Source organism: Balaenoptera acutorostrata, chromosome 3 (assembly GCF_949987535.1).
Source record: "Balaenoptera acutorostrata chromosome 3, mBalAcu1.1, whole genome shotgun sequence".
In the NCBI taxonomy this organism is placed as follows: domain Eukaryota; kingdom Metazoa; phylum Chordata; class Mammalia; order Artiodactyla; family Balaenopteridae; genus Balaenoptera; species Balaenoptera acutorostrata.
In genome coordinates this window covers 106819095-106837178 of record NC_080066.1, presented here as the reverse complement: position 1 = coordinate 106837178, position 18084 = coordinate 106819095, and the positions used below count along the sequence as shown (strand labels likewise).

General features: G+C 54.2%; 3 protein-coding genes across 13 annotated transcripts; all 3 read right to left on the bottom strand.

Annotated features, from left to right (window-relative positions):
* Positions 1-2748, bottom strand: PSME1 (proteasome activator subunit 1). Its single transcript, XM_007180606.3, has 11 exons — positions 2567-2748; positions 1948-1980; positions 1736-1798; positions 1508-1618; positions 1378-1423; positions 1163-1260; positions 855-923; positions 701-768; positions 557-611; positions 395-481; positions 1-221 (listed from the first exon to the last, which is right to left on the bottom strand). Exons 1-11 carry the CDS (start codon positions 2603-2605, stop codon positions 141-143), a joined length of 750 nt encoding a protein of 249 aa, XP_007180668.2. The 5' UTR covers positions 2606-2748; the 3' UTR covers positions 1-140.
* Positions 2749-4799: 2051 nt separating this feature from the next.
* FITM1 (fat storage inducing transmembrane protein 1) lies at positions 4800-6099 on the bottom strand. Its single transcript, XM_007180605.3, has 2 exons — positions 5819-6099; positions 4800-5437 (listed from the first exon to the last, which is right to left on the bottom strand). Exons 1-2 carry the CDS (start codon positions 6082-6084, stop codon positions 4825-4827), a joined length of 879 nt encoding a protein of 292 aa, XP_007180667.2. The 5' UTR covers positions 6085-6099; the 3' UTR covers positions 4800-4824.
* A 939-nt stretch (positions 6100-7038) lies between these two features.
* On the bottom strand, positions 7039-16841 carry DCAF11 (DDB1 and CUL4 associated factor 11). Of its 11 annotated transcripts, none has more exons than XM_057544040.1 (15): positions 15850-16312; positions 14802-14929; positions 14442-14569; positions 14101-14165; positions 13688-13788; positions 13309-13455; positions 13042-13096; positions 12618-12686; positions 12200-12257; positions 11928-12113; positions 11317-11470; positions 10757-10909; positions 9814-9920; positions 9557-9716; positions 7041-7809 (listed from the first exon to the last, which is right to left on the bottom strand). In XM_057544040.1, the coding sequence occupies exons 1-14, from the start codon at positions 16002-16004 to the stop codon at positions 9582-9584; spliced, it is 1641 nt and encodes a 546-aa protein (XP_057400023.1). In that variant the 5' UTR covers positions 16005-16312; the 3' UTR covers positions 7041-7809; positions 9557-9581. The 11 variants fall into 11 exon arrangements, 10 of the variants coding, with proteins under 10 accessions (XP_057400024.1, XP_057400023.1, XP_007180663.1 ...); XM_007180601.3 differs by lacking the exon at positions 7041-7809 and adding an exon at positions 16684-16841 and having other exon boundaries at positions 8870-9716; positions 15850-16056; XM_007180600.2 differs by lacking the exon at positions 7041-7809 and adding an exon at positions 16684-16837 and having other exon boundaries at positions 8870-9716; positions 15850-16084.
* Positions 16842-18084: the final 1243 nt, after the last annotated feature.

The window sequence follows — 18084 nt, the reverse complement described above, 5'->3', positions numbered from 1 at the left end:
GATGGTATGACTATATTTATTGTGCCTGGGAGGCAAGGTGAGGGAGAAACCTCAACAGACAGAAGGTGGGGAAAGTCTGGAGTCCCCTGTGAAAGTCAGGAAGGTCTCTGCTGGACCCATCACAGAATGAGAGGAGGCTCTCAATAGATCATTCCCTTTGTTTCTCCCCTGGGCTTCTTGAGCTTCTCGAAGTTCTTCAGGATGATGTCATATAACACAGCCTATGGGGCCAGGGAGGAGTGGGGGTCAGCCGCAGGTCCCCAGTGGCTCTGTGCCCCATTTCTAGCCTTGTGGAGAGGTCGAGCTTTGTTACCCTTCATCCCCAGCCCGCAGGGTCAGGGAGTGGGTGGCCTGGGAAAGCTGCCTCTGCCCACCCCTGCCCTCGCCTCCTCACGTAAGCATTGCGGATCTCCATGACCATCAGCCGGATATCCCGGTACTCTGCCTCATCCAGTTCGTGCACCAGCTGCCGATAATCACCCTGTGGGAGACTCGGGTCAGGCCTGATTTCAAAGGTGTCCCTCCTCCCATGCACCCTGACCTGGGCCTCACCTACCACGTGGGGCTGCTTAGCCGCTTTGGTCACAGCATCACCTCGCTCAGAGAAATACCTGTGGGAAGTAGAAGGGTGTGGAGTAGGAGGAGGAGGGAGCACAGGCCTCAGTCCCAGCCGAAGGCAGAGCAGTGGGCAATCACTCACTTGGAGATTTGAGTGTGGAAGCCTTCCAGCTTGGTGTGAAGGGTGGTCATCAGCTCAAACACCTTCTCCTGGGGAAAGAAAGGAAGGGGGAAAGTGGAAAAGCAGCATGGATGGGAGAAATAAGGAAGGCACAGGAGTGGAGCAGTGTCCTCACCTGGACGGCCACTCCAAAATTGTTCCCATCCTCAATCCGAGGTATCTGCAGTTGCAACCAGGTGGTGACCTGGGAGGAGGGAACGGCATTGAAACCCCATCAGCTTCCAACCCAATTCCCAGGTTCCTGTCCTCCTTTGTTTCCCTGCCCACAGTGGGTGGAAGTATGCCACGTCTGTCCTGAACCCCAGGGCCTGGAATTCTGGCTTTACTTGCTGTGCCCTCTCCTGCTAAGACCTGGCAGGTGCCATGCCCAACTGGCAGGGACGAAGGAGGACAAAGGGTGGGGGTGGAAGTGGGAGGGCTCACCAGGTTGAGCTTCTCAATGACATCCTTGATCTCAGGCTTCAGGCGCTGCAGGAGGACCACGATCTTCTCATTGCAGTTCACTGGGCCACAAGGAGGACCTAGGAGGTGGGCAATGGGTCAGTCACATGACTGGGACTGTGCAGGGCAGGGAAGAGGCATCCTTAGGGAGGAGCTCCTGGGAGGTAAGACACAAGTCCTTTTCACCATAGTGATACCTTTGTCTTCATCTTCCCCTTTCTTCTTTTCATCCTTGTCTTCCTTCTGTAGGGAAAGGGTGTCTCTTAGGCAGGCCTAAGGCTGATTTTCTCCGTATTGGGTCCCTCCTCCCAGCTCTTGCCAACTTGCCTCCTGTTGTTTCTTCCGCTCCTCCTTCTCTTTCTCCTTGACTGGATCAGGCACTGGGATGTCCAGCAGGGCCTTCAGATTGCTCAGGTTGGCTTCATTGAGAGCTGGCTCCTGGTGCAGGGGGGGGAAAGGGCTGGAGGCAGGGGCGAGCTCTCACCTCCTCACTCTCATGGCCCACCAGGCTCTCCCTTTGGTCCCTACTCTCTACTCCCTGCCCAGCCCCAGTACCTTTAAAAATGCATCCAACTCAGAAATCTTCTTGGGGAAATAGCTCCCGAGCAGGTTCTCTGTCTGTGTGTAGGGTAAGGGGAGGGGAGGACGGCGGTCAGAATCAAATGGCCCTCCTAGGCAGTGAAGCAGGGCTGCCGCTGCCCAGCAAGTAAGGGCTGAGCAGTGGGACTGGGTAGGAAGGGGTGGGGTGATGAAGGGGCAGGTCTTACCTTAGTACATAGGTCTTCACGGAACACATCCACCTGTGGGACACAGGCGGCCCTTCAGACAGCTGGCTTTATGGCCAGTCTATTCAAGGACCCTTAGAGTTGTATAGGGTCTGACTTGGGGAAGGGTGGAGTGGACCCAGGTGGGGCGGGATTTGGGAAATGAGAGCATTCCTGGAGGTGAAGGGCGAAGGGTTCAAGCGGAAACAGATCCCTAGGGTCTCCAGGGCTGTGGGAGGAGGGATGTAAGAGAGCCGCTGCGACTGGGGAAGAGTCGGAGCGCCCTGTGGAGTGGGCCCCGGGGCCTCCCGTGGTGGCAGGGCAGGGTCCGCTCCCCGTCTGTGTGTGGGCCTGGGCCCGGGGCCAGCGGACTTCCCCTCCACGCCAGCGCTCCGCTTCACCTCACCCCGCTGAACCTCGGCCGCCTCGCCTCTCTCTCTCCCGGCAGGCAAACCTGGCCGGGCTCCCCGGGCTCAGGTGCTCTGGGCACGGAGGCTCACGAGGGTTCGGATGACTGACCCCGACTCGAGTCGGGGGGCTGGGGGGGGCGGGTCACAGACGCCCTCAGCCTCTCGGAGCCACGCCTCCTTGATGGGCCCTTCCTCGAACCCGCAGCGCTCACCTTGGCTTGGGCTTCGGGCAGGACCCTGAGCGTGGTCATAGCCGGGGTGGCGGCCTAGGGCCGCACGCGGAGCGAGGACGGGCACGGGGAAGGAAAAGCGAAAGCAGCACTCGCTCCCCGCGCTGCCCTCCTGGGTAGTGGGAGTGGAGGCACTGGAGGAGGCGGGGACAGACCAGAGAGAGGCGAGGAGCGGAAGGGCTCAGGGAGGCGGCCCAGCCGCGGCTCCCCCTAGAGCCCGAGAGGCGAGTTTCCAGCGCCCCGCCTCCCCGCCTCCCCGCCTCCCCGCCTCCCCGCCTCCCCGCCTCCCCGCCTCCCCGCCTCCCCGCCTCCCCGCCGCTGCCAGTCTTTCGACTCTCCGCCTACCGGCTCCGCCCACCCCACCTCCTCCCTCCCCGCCCTGCTTTCTACGCCCCCGCCTTCCCGGCCCCAAGGCCAGTGCCCGCCTCTGAACTCCCCGCCTCCCATCTCACTGCCTCCTGACAGCCTTCTGGCTCTCTTCTTTCCCTGCTCGTCCTGGGACAGTGATTAGGCTTATTTGGCTCTCTTCCTTCTTTTCTCGGTGCTGGAGCAAGACCTGGCCTCCCTTCCTTTGCCCTGGCAGCGTGGACCCCTGGCTCCACGGGCATCGTCTGGCTCAATGACATTCAGACTCTGGCATCGCCCCATCACAGGGTCATAAGAGAGGGTCAGCTCTCTTATTACCCTTGTGGGCGCCATTCCTCTGTAACCCACTCTCCACACAGCAGCAGGATTCCACCTTGCTCTTGCTTCAAACTTTCTCAGCTTCCTGTTGTCCTCAGAATGAAATCCAAAGGACTTTCCTGGCCCAAAAGGCCTGTCTGGCACCTGTTCCCCTTCAACTTCACTCTCCACTGCTTTCTCCCTCTTTCATTTCAGTTATAAATACCTGGACTTTCCAGCTGTTTCTCGAACCTGTCTGCAATGTGTTCATTCCTGCCTCAGGGCCTTTGTCCTTGCTAATCCCTTTGCCTGACACACCCCTTCCCCTGCCTCAGGATGTCATTCCGTTCTCAGCTTAAATGTCACTTCTTCAGAGAGAACTCTATCTTCCTTATAAAGTAACTCCCTTCAAGTCTATTAGAAAGCAGCCTGTTTTAGTACCTTCATAGCACTATCTCTCTGATATTAGCCAGTTTATTGGGGGGGGATAGTGTGGTTTAGACCAGGGGCTGGCAAACCTTTTCCGTAAAAGGCCAGATAATAAATATTTTAGACTTTGTAGTGCCAGTAGCAACTACTCAACTCTGCCATTGTAGCAGGTAAACAGTTAAATGGATTAGCGTGGCTAGTTCCCGTAAAACTTTATTTATGGACACTGGCATTTGAACTTCACGTAATGTTCACGTGTCATGAAATATTCTTCTTTGATTTTTTTTCAACCATTAAAAAATGTGAAACCATTTCTTAGCTCTCAGGCCATTCAAATACTGGCCACAGGAGGGCTGTAGTTTGCTGATCCCTGACTTAGAACACAGACAACAGACCCATACTGCCTGGGTTAATAATTCTGGCTCCAATATTTACTAGTTGTGAAAAAGTTACTTAAACTCTGTGCCTCCATTTTCACAAGTGTACAATGGGAATGCTACCAGCCCTAGCACATAGTGTTGTTGTGGGGACTAAATACGTGAATTTATAGACACTTAGAATGGTGCCCGACACAGAGTAAGCACAAGTGTTTGCTATTATTATTTGTGAGTTTATCATCAGGCAGTAACCCATGGGCCCCCAAACAGCAGAAACCTTGTCTTTCTTATTCACATGGCAAGGAACTTGGCTTAATGAACATCTTTTAAGTAAATGAGCACATATAGACCCCCTACGGGAAGACAGGGTAGGAAGGGTCCGTGAGTAGGGTGCCCAGATAGGCAGGCCCCTGAGGATGGCGGAGGGGGATTCAGGACTGGAGGCAGGGAAAACGAATCAACCAGGCTGGAGATGGAGCATCTGCTCAGTGGGAATGCCGCCCATACCTAAGGGCACTGCTACCTGACCTGGCAGTGCCAGTCCTTGACATCAGAGCCCCAAAGAGCTTGATGTCTGCAGGGACTAGGAGACTGAAAGAACAGGAGGGATAGTGATCAAGCACAAGGACATTCAAGGTCAGTGACAGCAAGGTCTGGCTGAGGAAACCTGGCGACCATCACACTCTCTTCTTACCCTTCCCGCCCTTTGCAGGTCCCACCAGCCCAATGATGAGAGGAGCCAGAGCCAGGCCTGAAGTGCCTTTATTTCTTTCAGTTATGCTTGTGGCTGGAGTGGGGGTGAGGGAAGAGCCCATGGCCCGGGATCCCTGGAGACCAGGGCTGATGATACCAGCTGCCGTAGGTGAGGTACCAGGCAAAGGTGCCCACCGCAGCGCCCACCACCTTGTGAGTATATTGGTGGAAATAGATGACGGTGCAGAGCAGCAAGAAGTTCCAGAGGCCCAGCAGCAGCACGTTGAGCAGGAAGACAAGGCGCAGGGGTGCGCCGGCGGGTAGCCCGTGGGCCAGGTACTTGGCGAACACTGCTGCTTCCTCGGCCATGAGCAGGCAGCAGAAGGTGAGCAGGAAGGTGTGGGAGGAGACGGTGTAGCCCCGCCACTGGTGGCCGGCCGCCAGACAGCTGCGGCGGTCCGGCAGCTCGCGGAGCAGCAGGCCCTGGGGCAGAGGCTCGAAGCAGGAGCCCGTCAGGTCCTCGATGAGCAGGAAGGCCCGGCCGGCACCCCGCCACACGGCTGCCCCAACCACCAAGCGGCTCAGGTGCCGGGCAGTCACTGCCACGCGCCGTGTAGCCAGGAACACCACCAGCAACACAAAGCCCCCCAGGAAGGTGCATGTCCAGCCCCACGCCGAATTCACAAACTTTCTGTGGCAGAGAAGAGGGAAGGCTGCTGAGACCCCTCAGCCCCATCTCCCCACCCTGCTCTACGTTCCCAATCACGGCTCTGCCTCCAGTCGCATCTGTCGTTCCCGGTTCTCTGTTTCCTGGGCCCTCTCCCCCCTCTCCCCCCATCCCCTTGAACTTGGCCATCTCCTTAGCGGCCCACTCAGCCTTCTAGGGCCCATGTTTCCTCTTCGGCACTGCTCCTGTACCCCCATGACTCTGTTCCCCTCCCCCTCTGACCTTCTCCTCAACCTCCTAGCCTATTTTTAGTGTCCTGGACTGGCAGGAGCACAGAAAGCTGGAGGAGGGAGCTGGGATCCCAGAGCCCAGGCAGCCAGCGCCCACGGCCTCGAGTGGACTCACATGTTGAAGAAGTTGCCATGGCTGGCAAAGATGGTCCGAGGGTTGACATGGAACTGCAGAAGGGGCCCGAAGATGACCACTGCTGCCAACCAGGCATGGTAGAGGCGCCGTAAGCAGGGGCTGCCCAGGAGGCGGGCAGCCTGTTCGCTTCCAAAGTACAGCAAAGCAGAGGCCACCCAGAGCAGCACCCTGACCAAGCAGCCCAGCAGTGCCCAGATCTGGGCCCTGGCCCCCCGCCCTGCCCCCACCGCCGGCCCCCGCTCCATGTTCCCTCCCCTCCCCACTAACTGCTTGCTCTGCTGGGCAGCTGAGGAGGGGCTGATGGGGCTCCCCCTGGACAAGGACAGGCAGTGACAGGTGTGGCAGACACAGGGCAGAGCCCTGTTGGCAGCTGGCAGGCGGGGGAGAGGGGCGGGGGGCAGTAAGGGGCTGGGGCGGAGGGCTGCCACGTCAGCAGTGTTCTCGCCTTGGGTGTGTGTCCTGACAGCAGCCTGTGTCCTTCCCTGTTAGTCCTGTGCCTCCTTGACCCTCTTGGCTGGAACCATGCCCTAGTTCATGTTTCAGGGCCATGCCCAAAACATGGGATGTTTTTGGCCATGGCCTGTTTGGGTCTGCCTGTCTCTGTTTGGTCAGCCAAAGTCACCCCCACCCGGCCCAGGTTGGACTCTCAGAGCCCCGAAGATCAAGTTCACTCCCAGGTGATGGGTGGTGGAGACCCTAGAAGGAAGTTCCCCAGCCTGGAGTCCATGAAATCCTTAGGTTGTGTCCCCCAACCAATTACCCTGGGACTTGGCCTCCCAGCCTGACCACTGAGGCTGGACCCATAGGGCGGTGAGCAACCTACCCAAGGGAAGTCCCTGATATTCAGTAACTGTTTTGAGATCCCTTTCTGTCTTCCTTCCTCATTCCTCAAAACTGGTGGTGGGATCTCAGAGCACAGTGGAGGCCCATGAAGTAGTGAAAGGAATGAGCAAGAAAGGGCACCTGGGTTCTGGCCCAACTCTGTGACTTTGAGAAAATCAACTAACCATCCTTGGTCCTCAGTGCCATCATCTGCAAACTGACCGAGATGGATTAACCAATCAGGATCCTTCCAGATCCTACAGCCCATACCTTGACATAGTCTGTGCTCAGGGATCCTATACCTGAAGATCTACAGAAGCACTCACACATTTTTAAGTTGACACAACATTTTTCATTGTAATTTTAAATAGTTGCAAAGGACATAATTTCCAGTGTATCGTATATGTTGACATTTCAAAAGTAAAGCTATCTTTTTCACTCTTTTAAATATATCCAATGGAATCTAAACACTACAGTGATTATATGCCTCACCGTTTTTCATTTAAAAACATGTGACAAGATCTTAAGAGTCAGAAATAACATTTCCATTCTTTCCCCACTGAAATTATCCTAATGTTTTTATGCCTGAAAGTCTTTGATTGATCACACTTCTCTGCCAAAAGGAGTAGATAATTTGAAACAATTTTTACACATTTCCTGTGATCACAAGGTTAAACTTTTTTTTCTGTACTGAATTTCCTATTTTTTACTAGTACAAATTTCAAAATTGTTAGTACAAAATGTATTATTTGTACAACAAACATTTCACAGTTTGATAATTAATAATAAACTAAAATTGTATTGGAAATGCATTTATTTTCAAATGGAATTTATAAAGTTTTCTTTTTTAAAAAATTTATTTTATTTATTTTTGGCTGCATTGGGTCTTCGTTGCTGCGCGCGGGCTTTTCTCTAGTAGTGGTGAGCGGGGGCTACTCTTCGTTGCGGTGTGCGGGCTTCTCAATGCGGTGGCTTCTCTTGTTGCGGAGCATGGGCTCTAGGTGCACGGGCTTCAGTAGTTGTGGCATGCAGGCTCAGCAGTTGTGGCTTGCGGGCTCTAGAGCACAGGCTCAGTAGTTGCGGCGCACGGGCTTAGTTGCTCCATGGCATGTGGGATCTTCCTGGACCAGGGCTCGAAGCCGTGTCCCCTGCGTTGGCAGGCGGATTCTTAACCACTGTGCCACCAGGGAAGCCCGGAAGTGCATTTCTTAATGAGAAGAATAGACAGCCCTTGGGGCCTTGACTAAATGAGGCTTTGAGGACACTAATAATTTTAATTGGCCTCTACCTTTGGCATGCTGGAGGTAAAACAGTTCTGGGTGAGACGGGTTGGCATCTCTGGGTGAAGAGGCAGAGGGGGAACGAAAAGGACAGTTTCATGGAAGCGGATCAACTGGAGGAAAGAGAGCATATGGAGGCCAAGCATCTGGACAATTTATTCTTTTATTTAAAAATTTTTAAAATTTATTTATGTATTTATTTAGGCTGCACCGCGAGGCATGTGGGATCTTAGTTCCCCTACAAGGGATCGAACCCGTGCCCCCTGCAGTGGAAGCTCAGAGTCCTAACCACTGGACCGCCAGGGAAGTCCCTTTATTCTTTTAAAACTACCTGCTTTGCTGCTGAATAGGTACATCTTTTAACCCCTTGCTGTGTCTTTAAGACCCCCTGGAGGTGTGCATCTAGGTTCCTTAGAGATAATGGGGAAGATCAATCCGAGCTGCTCCCCTACTGACCATACCATGGGTCTGCCCTGGGCCATGGTGCTTGACCTCTGCACACCTCCATTTCCTCACCTGTAAAAAAGGGTGGCTGTGAGGTGGATAAGGTTCTAAGTGTGAAGTGCCAAGATGGGATCTGGCATCACTGCCCACCACATGCTCTCTGGCTCTGGGCTACTTCCTTCCATAGACTGGACCAGTTCCAGGGCAGAGCTGATGTGGGTGTTACAGGTTCTCATCTAAAACGTGTTTATTTCCTGTTATCTCGATTTCTACTTGCTGGGAAGTCTCTGAGGTTGGTGAGGGACTCCCTGTTGCAAAGCTCAGTTAACTAATGATTTTGGTATTTCCGTTCATCTTGGGGCATCAAAGCAGTGTTTTCTCCCACAGATGAGCATATCTGAAGGCTCTGTTGAAACTGTTTTCTTGAAGTGAGAGGATAGAAGATCTCAGACAGGAAAAAGAGAGAGACAGACGGACACTGAGCTAGGTTCCCACAGAGAGTTTATTGAGGGAGCCAAAGCCAGTGAGAGGACGGAGTCCTACTTCAACATCCCTCCTCGAAGCTGCTGGCCTCCTGCACGAGGGAACACTCGGGGAAGGGAGGGCCCGCCCTGTGTGGGGTCACACGGAGCCTCTCACACCACAGCCTGCCTACCCCAAAGACCCAGACACGTGAGAGAGAAGCCGTAATTCCCAGCCAGGGAGGGTGCTGAGGACACACCTTACCCATCCCCCCCTCCCCTGAGGGGCTAGAGCTCTAGCCATTAGGACCTCTGGAAGAAAGGCCAGGACACCTGGCCCTGATTGACCAGTTTAGTCCTCAACGTGAAGGCCTGGGCAATGGGCCTGGTTCAGTTCAGGCCTGGCCCCAGGCATCTACTCTAGGAGCTAAGACTTAACATCCAAACATGATTAAAAACACTCAGGACGTTACTCCTGCTGACCAGATAATGGCAGTCCTGCCAGACCCTGACCAGAGACAGAGACCCAAGCTGATGGGTGTGAGCATGTGAGAAGACCACTCTGCCCCAAGGGGAGGATCTCCCTCCCGGGGCTTAGCTAGGGGGCCGAAGCCTAGGCTTCTGTTTCTCCCCACCCAATGCCAGTGATTCCCCAAAGATTCCCCCAGAAGGGAGAGAGGGAGGAGGCGGAGAGATGTCAAGAGGCTCACCCATGAATGGGGCTGGAAGTCAGATCTACTGGGGCGAGGAAAAGGCTGTAGAGGGGTGGGACATTGGGGCAGGGGTGCTCAGGTGTTCCTCAGACTCTGGCATGTCATCCTGGAAGTACTCAGCCTGGCGGTACTGCCACAGACGCAGGTTCCCGTCCCACTGCGGGGCAGAAGGTGGCAAGTAGTCAGGGGGCACTGCCCCCTCCTGGGTCTGAGTCCCAGACACACACTGGCCCCCCTAACCCCAGCATCCTCACCGAACTGCTGACAATCTTCTCCTCGTAGGGGTGCCAGCTGACGTCACGCACACAGGCCTTGTGGTTGGTCAGCTTCTTCACGATGTGGCCGCTGAGGAGGTCGTACACTGTGCAGGAAAGGCCAGAGCGGAGAGGGGCTGCCAGAAGACCTTCGAGCCACCCCTCATCTCTCTCTGAGCAGCACCACTTACCTGCCTCTCAGGCAACTTCCCATTTTCCCAGGGGAGCAAAGCCCACACCCGAGGATGGTGTTAGTTTCTTTTCCCTACCTCAGGTTGAGGGTATGGTCTAGCAGAGCTTGGGCATCTCTGGCCCTTAGCTAAATGTCACAGGGTCTACAGTTAAGAAAATGAAATGTGGCTTTAAAGTAGCCATTTTCTTAAAAGCCCACAAGATATGGAAGACACCACAAAAGTGAACAATGGGCTGTCTCCACAGACATGTGAACGTGCTGTTCCTTTTCTGGACGTGGGTGCACCTTTCTCTCTCCCTGGATAGGCCTCCATCTCAGGGCCTCCCTAGGTTTGGCACTGTCTTAGGCTCCTGTGACTGTGTGTTTCTTTTTGTGCATTCCTCCTACTTCAGTGGCTGTACATCTTTTACTACTTGCTGCTGTCTTTTTGTGTCATTCTTTTTGTCTCTGTTCCCTCCTACCTTTCATCTGCAATCTCTTCCCTTGACTGGCTGAAAAACAGAACTGAGTATATTTTTGGTAATCTAGTATATTTACTGACTAGAATTCTGTGTTCCTTTTCTTAATTTAAAATGCTGATGAATAGAATGTTTTCTCTTTCTCCGTTTAAGCCTCCCCGCTCCAGGCTAAATGAAATTTCACTTGTAATTGTCACTGGGTTTCTTAAGGTGGTCACTGGTGGTTACAGGTAGAATGCCAGGGGAACACTGCTGCCCTTCCCGAGGCCCCCTGTTCGGACACAGTCCTTACCGACCACTTTGCCAGTGGAGCAGCCACTGTAGATGAATTGCTGGCCGGTGCTATGGGTGGGGGAGAATCGGCAGCGGATGAGGGTATGCAGCACCCCATGGCCCCGGTAGGTCATCAAGGAGCTGTCCCCTGGGAGCTTCAGCTTCCGCCAGGCTGGGGAGGGATGCAGGGTGAGCCCTGGGTTAGGGAGTCTGGATTCCCCTGTATCACTGGTCCTCAGCAAAGACTGATGCTCAAAGACAATCGCCTTTCCGATTCCCAACTGGTGGCTCTTTCCCCATCTAACGGTCAGCTGATACACACCAATATGGCTCTGCTGATGGTTAAGACGCTGAAATACTTTTGCATTCGTAGGTTTGGAGGGATCCCCAGCCCCTACACTGGGAACCCCTGGCTCTCCCATGGTTCAGTAAACAAAGAGTTAATGCCTGGCAAGGGGGAGGGCTCCAGGCTTTGGCCCATCCACGGTGCCCATGCCAGGCCTTGCCAGGGGTTAAATGTTTTAACTATCACCCCCGACCCTTCACTCTCCAGATCTCGGGTTCTACTTCCGCTCTCACCTTTTTTGGGCACCTGCTGCCAGCGGTAGTCCCAGTTTTGCTGTGTGGCAGCCTGGCGAGAGGCTTCCATGCCTTCCCGGCTAGAAAAGCGTCGGATATCCCAGAGCTTGATGGTCTGGTCTTTGGAGTTGGAGATGAGATACCGGGCATCTCCCTGTGAATCCCAAGATGGATAATGAAGCATCAGAGCTTGCAGATGTCAAGGTCTGTCAGTCCAACTCCCCCTCCCCAGTTGAGGAGTATAAACCCTGGTCCTTTGACTTTGGTTGCCTCTTTCTTCATCCAGGTGGGCCTTACCATTGGTTTCCTACCACAGACCCCACACCCTGGCTAGGTTTCCCCTTCTTTGCCTAGGGCGCTGGCTGGGCTCCTGTTCTATATTGGGTCAGATCGTCTTCTACTTTTCTTGTACAGAAAGCCCTGCTCCTTGAGGAATGGTGGGTACCGATGGACCTCACGTCTTGTGGCTTAAGCCTCTTCCCTAAACTCCAGCTCTTGCAAACCTTGGCTAGTGAGGAGATTGGCGAGTTCCCACACCCGTCCACTCTGACGCCCTCCTGGACAACCACAACCTCAGTCGCCTGGCTGTGCGGTCCTGACTCCACGCCCACCTTGCTGTCAATGAAGGTGATGCCGTCTTGATGTCCAGCCAGCGCACCCACGGGCTTGGGGTCATCCTCCCGCATGGTGCGTCGATCCCACACTTTGCAGATGGCATCGTCCCCCCCGGAGAACAGGATTTGGGAGCTGATGTCAGCAAAGGCCACCGCATTCACATCATCCTCATGGGACTCAATCTAGGGGAGAAGGGGGCCAGGTCTTTCTAGGTCTTCCAATAGGCCAAGGACCAGGAGGCAGAGGCTTGAAGTCTCGGGAGCAATACCTGAAGGGTACGTCGGTTCTGTTCTCGATCAAAGACGTACAGGCAGCCATCATTGGCCCTGAAAGGGAAGGGAAAAAGAGGGTTCTGGAGCCAGGACCGAGAGGACCCATGCTACGTGTGCTCTGCTCGACTGTTGTCTCGAAGTCCTGCTGAGGGGAGAGCCCTTCTCTCTTCTTATACAGGAGGTGGGAGAAGAGTTAGCTGTGTTTGCAAGGAGGTTTGAGACCTCCCATCTCATGCTGCAGAAATGGTGAGTGAGAAGGGAAGCAACTCATAAACCTTGGCCCCGGAGAAGGCCTGGTTGCTCTCCACAGCTGCCTGGGTACGGGTGGCCAGTGCAGTCTCTGTAATGGCAGAGCTGGTCTCTGGGAGAACTCCTATCTCATCAAGTGACAGAGGCATCCCCACAAACACTCACCCTCCTAGCACTTCTCGCCCATCTGAGGAGACAGCGATGGAGAAGACAGCAAAGCGACGCTCATCTGGCCTGGAAAGAGCAAAGGAGGAGCTGCGTTTAGTGGACTTCCCTTTAGCCCTGGTTAATCTCTACAGAACCTGATGAGGGCCGTGGGGCACACTGCTGAGAGAAAAAGAAGTCGTGCCAGCACGTGCCAGAACGTGGAGCACCTCAGTGAGAAGCCGGGAAGAATCCTGCAGCCATCTATTTTACTCTGGTCCTCTGGCTGACAGGCTGGGTGGTCCCCTCCCAGGAATCCACAAAGAGAAACTTGCAACCAGTGTACTTTTCCCTCTAAGCAGGAGTTCCAGTTCAAGAGGTTTGCTCCTGGAGAGCCTTCCTTGAGAAGTTTCTGATGTGTCTAACCAGGAAAGGAAGCCAGTACCTTAGATCCAGGGCAGTATGTGTGTCTCCCTCCCCGTAGATGTTGCAGATATGAACTAAGAGAAGCAAGAGAAACAAGAATCTTTCAGGGCTGAGGTTAGGAGGGTGGAAGTGAAGCTAGGGAGGAGACGGAACAAAGGGGAAGGATGTTGGACCCTGGGAGTGATCTGCCCAGGAGAAGGCGTGGAGTCATGGCATGGAGGAGATGGGCATTTGGAGACCTCAGGTCCCAGGCTGAAGAGATGATGGTGGTCTGGGGCACACTCACTGTAATCAGACCAGCTGGAGTAAAGGAAATGGTTCCCATCAGGGGTGAAGGCCACATCCAAGACGCTCCAGCCTACATCCCGGGCCTTGATGCTCTTGAATTTATGAAAGCGGCCATACCGGCAGTCATACAGTCGGATTGTCTGGTCTGTGTGAGTGGGGATCAGGCAGAATTAGGGAACACCCTCCTGGAATCCTCCCTAGATCAGACCTCCCTCACTCATCACTGATCTGTGGAATCTTCCCTTGATCATGGGACATGTGTTCTAGCTAAGCATCCCTAAGCCAGGGTCTGAGCTCCCTGGGTCTGGGGCTTTCTAGCCTCAGTCAGGGAGAATGTCTGTTGTTCTAGGGCAGTTGGTAGGACTAGGGTCTGGTACCTTGGCAAGCAGACATGAAGATTTGACCATCTTTGCTGTAGATGCCACAGAAAGCCTTCTGAGAGTAGGTATCAGTGAAGCCCAGATCATTGGGCAAGAAGCTGGGAAGCAGAGGAAAAGTGAGGGTAAGGGGAGCTCAGGATGGGGAATGTCCCAGTTTGCAGAATCCTATCAGAGCTGGATGTGAGTACAAGGGCATTCTTCCCTTTGGCTTTGGGTATAAACCCCTTTCTTTGAATCATTCTATCATCCTCTCAATTGCTATACTTTTCCACTTTCTTCACTCTCAAAGCCTCAACCCCACATAACCTAAAATTAATATCCCTGAGGATCCTTTAACACTGATCCCTTCACAGTTTAGGAAATAAGCCCTATCTGGCCCTTGGAACCTCTCCACCAAGCCCCATACTCACTGAGACATCATTCGAGACCGTTCTCCAAGGGAGAAGCTTCCCTGGTGGCAGAGGCCCCGTTCTCTCTAAAGGAAGGGATTGGGGAATATTGCTAGCAGAAACAGAGGGCCACTTCAGCCACACCAACCCCCGTCCTCCAAAAATATTGCTCTTGCTACAGAAACGAACCCCACACACAGTAGTATGTCCCACACCAAACTCCAGCTCAGGCTGGCTAAGAGCTCTCCAGCTCCAGCATTTGAGGCGTCCTTGGGAAGTTTACTTCCCTCTTCTCTGGGATTGTAGCTTCTGGCTGCATTGATAGGCCTGCTGCCAGGCTGGCTGGAAGTAGAGAGGCCTACCTGGTGCAGCATTTGAGGGAAGCTGTGCTCCCGGGCTGCCCGCCTAAGCCCCAGCCGCCCTGTGGCCAATTCCACTTGTGTCTTGATCTCATTGCATTCCAGCTCCCGGGTGTCAGGGGTTGCATCCACTGTGAGTACCAAACAGAAGTTTCATCCTAGGTCTTTTCCAGCCTCAGAGGACAGTTAGCAGAGCTGTGCTCAGTCTACTCAATGTGGCTGAATATACTGGGGCTGCAAAGACTCCCTCGTTCCCTGAATTATCTCATCTTTTTCTTTCAATTTTTGCCGAAGTTAGTTTCAAAAAAAGGCTTTCTAATGGAAGGCCTCTGATATTAGGTCTCAGTCTGCCTTTCCTCTTACCGGGTGGGTTGTATCGGTCTCCAAGACGACCATCCCAGGCACTGTCATGCTCTTCCTCCGAGTCCGAGAGGGCCTGGATGAGCTGTAAATTTGCTGCACCTCCTCCCTGCACCAACCTCACTTGGCCTCTGTGGAGAGACCCCCCATGATAAAGGGGAGGATCCCTTCCCCAAATCAACCAAATTCAGAGTCAATAGCTATGTAGTTCTTAGACGACCTTGTCCTCAAACCCTCATACTGTCCCCATTTTGAGGTTTGAGGCTGACTAGACCTTGGCTGTTATTTTGTCTCCTATAAGACACACTGGGAAACTAATTCTCACTCTTACAGCAGGAGTAGAAAACCCCAACATTGCATGGATGTTGACAGATCTACTAAATTGACTTCCCAGCGAGCTAAAAATTCTGAGAGCATTTCCTTCTGAGCCTCTGCCCAAGGAGTCCAGCATAGAACGTGGTTTTCTGAAGGGATTCCCAAGCTCGTCTTCTCCCCAGGGAGCCATAGCTAAGAACCAAAGCCAACTGCACCCCTTTCCAGTCAATTCCTGGTGGTCACTTCCCTCAAAGCATTCTTTCCTCAAGAACAGGATTAGAGTTAGGTTAATTTAAACTTGTTTTTCAAGTAAATCCACGTGGCTTCATATCATGTGTCAATAACTTCTCTTAAGTTCAACACCCACTTCCCTAACTCTTTTCTTCACCCTTCACATCACTCCCTTCCCACCAGGGAACCCCCCCACCCACCCCCCTTTTTTTTTACTTACTTGGAAAATAGGTTACATTTGTGTAGTCATAGGTAGAGAGACTCCCCTGAAAAGTCCCCTCAAACACAAGAGCCAGTCATTCTGTTGACCCTCCCTAGGCAAGAACCACTCTTACTGGGTATGAAGCTGAGTGCGGTGAGTGTCCACCAGGGAAAGCGGTTCTGCTCAAACAGAACAGCTGTCCTGGGCTAATCTCATTCCCTATTCTCTGTAACTTCCCTGACTGGACCTGGGATCAAGGGGCTGTGGTGGCACCTGGTGGGGACACACCAGGGGGTAAGTTACCTGCGTAGGAGATAGGCCAGTACCTGGGCCAGATCCACATCTTCATCCTCCTCTTCCTCTTCCTCACTCCTACGCAGGCCAGTCCCTCTTCGGGGCAAGCCCTCGGAGGGGTCTCCGGACCCAGTTCCTGCGCTGCTGCTGTTCCGTGATCCCATCTTCTGGTCACAGCATCCTTAGGTCCTGTGCAGGGACTCCTCCTGTCACCTCCTTGGATTTGGTGAAAGCAAAGCCTGCTCTAGAAACACCAGAGTCTCCTGAGATACGATAGTAGCTGTCTCTAGGAGAGCGACCCTTCCTAGAGACTGAGATCCCTTCTCCTTAGCCTGTGACAACTCCTAAGGCTTCGGGAACACAAACCTTTCCCGATCCTGTGAAGCAAAAAAAGCAGAGTGAAGCCTAGGGCACGACCCTAGCTCACCAGTGAGAATCCTTTGAAGAGGAATTTCTCAGTTTTCTACCTCAAACTCACCTATCAAAGTCCCTGGGGTGGGGGTGGATTCCCAGGTAACCTCTCTGGCCGGCCAATCAAAACCCCTCGCGGAAGAAAGCGTCTCATTAGCTTACCCCATCTAACCAATCAGAAGCCTTAGGAGTCAGAGACCCCCCCCCCCGAAGCCCCCCTCCCTTACCGGCCAATCAGAGCACTCCCTTGCGAAAGCCGGCGGCAGCAACAACCAATGAGGTTAAAATTCGGCCTACACCCCCCCCTCCTTCCTTGCCTCACGCCCACGTGGTGTACCGGGGGTGTGTACACTAAGCGGGGGTAGGCAGGGAGGAAGCCGAGAAGCACCTCCCACAAAGCCGGCGGTTACCGCCCCGCGCGAGACCACCCACCAGCCAGGAGCGGTCGCAGGGCCCCGAGCGGCGCGAGGCCTTGTTTACAACGACTGCCGCCGCGGCGTCAGCCAACCGCTTCTCCGTCACGCGCCTCCTTCGACACTCATCTCCTGGCTCCGCGGCTGGCGGACTGCAGACGTCACGCGACGCCCCTGATGGCCCCGCCCTCTTGGCCCGCTCACTGGACAGCTGAGCGCGGTGATTGACAGATGGGCGGGAGAAAGTGCGCAAGGGGTTTGAGGGGAGGAGAAAGCGCGAGACCCAGTAGGGGCAGTAGCTCCTTGTTGTGGGAGGAGTAAGTAGGGAACCGGCTGCTTCCTGAATCAGAGACAACGGAACTAGACTTAATGGACGAGGGGCGGGGCTTACAAAAGAAGTTGGTTTGCTTCCGAGAGGTGTCTTAGCAAGTGGTACAATTTGCTGTCGGTCCCTTAGGTTAATTGGGCTTCGCACTTTTCAGACGATCTCTAAGGGCGTACTCTTTCCTCCACTGGTCCCTGTCCGGCTTTAGCTTTTCTCTTTTCGCCGGCTGCAGCTACAACCGTCCTGGCCCTAAGGGGTGCCCGGCGCTTTTGGAATGTGCTCAAGTCACAGGCCTTCGCACCCGCCCTTCCGGGCTTAGCTTCCGGAAGCCTTGTTCTTGTGGGGACCGCCCATTAGCCGCTTTGGCAGCTTTTTAGATGACCCCTGGCGTTCCTCGGCGTTCTTTGCAGACGCTCCCTAGCACCCCCACGGGTCTCCGCCCGTCTTTCGTCTGTTCCACTCAGACGCCTCCTGGGCCTTAAGGGATTTGCGGACTTTTCTTAGACCATCTGTCCTTGGGGTGCTTCTCCGCTCCGGGCCGCTGGCCCAGGGTGTGCACGCGCGGCGCCTCCTACCCCCTCCTCCGGGTTTATGAGTAACCCGGCTGAGTCCAAGGCCAGGACTTGTGTACCTCGGGATCCTCGCCCGTGCTGGGTGGGGTGGCGGGGGTGGGTCGAGCGACCGTGCCGGGAGCATAGGCCCAGGGTCCAAGCTTCACCTCAGCGCCCCCAGCCCGCACTCTCCTAGAAGTGCTGCGCAGGGGAGCGGGGGCCCTTGGATTCCCTGTTATCTCCTTCTGGGGCTCGCTCTCCCTCGGAGGGAGAGGGTGTGGTTAGTCCTTCGGGTGATTCCTCCTGGTTTCTAGATCGCTAGATCGGACCTTAGCATCTGTGGTCACCAGGGCGGCTTCAGGGGCCCACACTTGCCTTAATATTCTGCTGTCACCCTTTGAAATTCTTAAAAGTCTTTGAGCAAGCGCCCCACATTTTCCTCTTGCTCTGGGCTCTACTAATTATGTAGCCGGCTCTGCCAGTCAGCCATCTCCTATTGCCAGGGTACTTAGTATCTGCCCTATAGTATTGTCTCAATAAATCT

Excerpts from the sequence above, each read along its gene's own strand:
- PSME1 (XM_007180606.3), bottom strand. The coding sequence starts at position 2,605 with ATGACCACGCTCAGGGTCCTGCCCGAAGCCCAAGCCAAG. Across the intron at positions 1,981-2,566 it reads TGCCCGAAGCCCAAGCCAAG|GTGGATGTGTTCCGTGAAGA; the intron begins GTGAGCGCTGCG and ends TGTGTCCCACAG. Across the intron at positions 612-700 it reads TTCCACACTCAAATCTCCAA|GTATTTCTCTGAGCGAGGTG; the intron begins GTGAGTGATTGC and ends TACTTCCCACAG.
- DCAF11 (XM_007180601.3), bottom strand. The coding sequence starts at position 16,004 with ATGGGATCACGGAACAGCAGCAGCGCAGGAACTGGGTCCGGAGACCCC. Across the intron at positions 13,789-14,100 it reads CGGTCTCGAATGATGTCTCA|CTTCTTGCCCAATGATCTGG; the intron begins GTGAGTATGGGG and ends TCTGCTTCCCAG. Across the intron at positions 12,258-12,617 it reads GGGCGAGAAGTGCTAGGAGG|GGCCAATGATGGCTGCCTGT; the intron begins GTGAGTGTTTGT and ends CTTCCCTTTCAG.
- FITM1 (XM_007180605.3), bottom strand. The coding sequence starts at position 6,084 with ATGGAGCGGGGGCCGGCGGTGGGGGCAGGGCGGGGGGCCAGGGCCCAG. Across the intron at positions 5,438-5,818 it reads CATGGCAACTTCTTCAACAT|AAAGTTTGTGAATTCGGCGT; the intron begins GTGAGTCCACTC and ends TCTCTGCCACAG.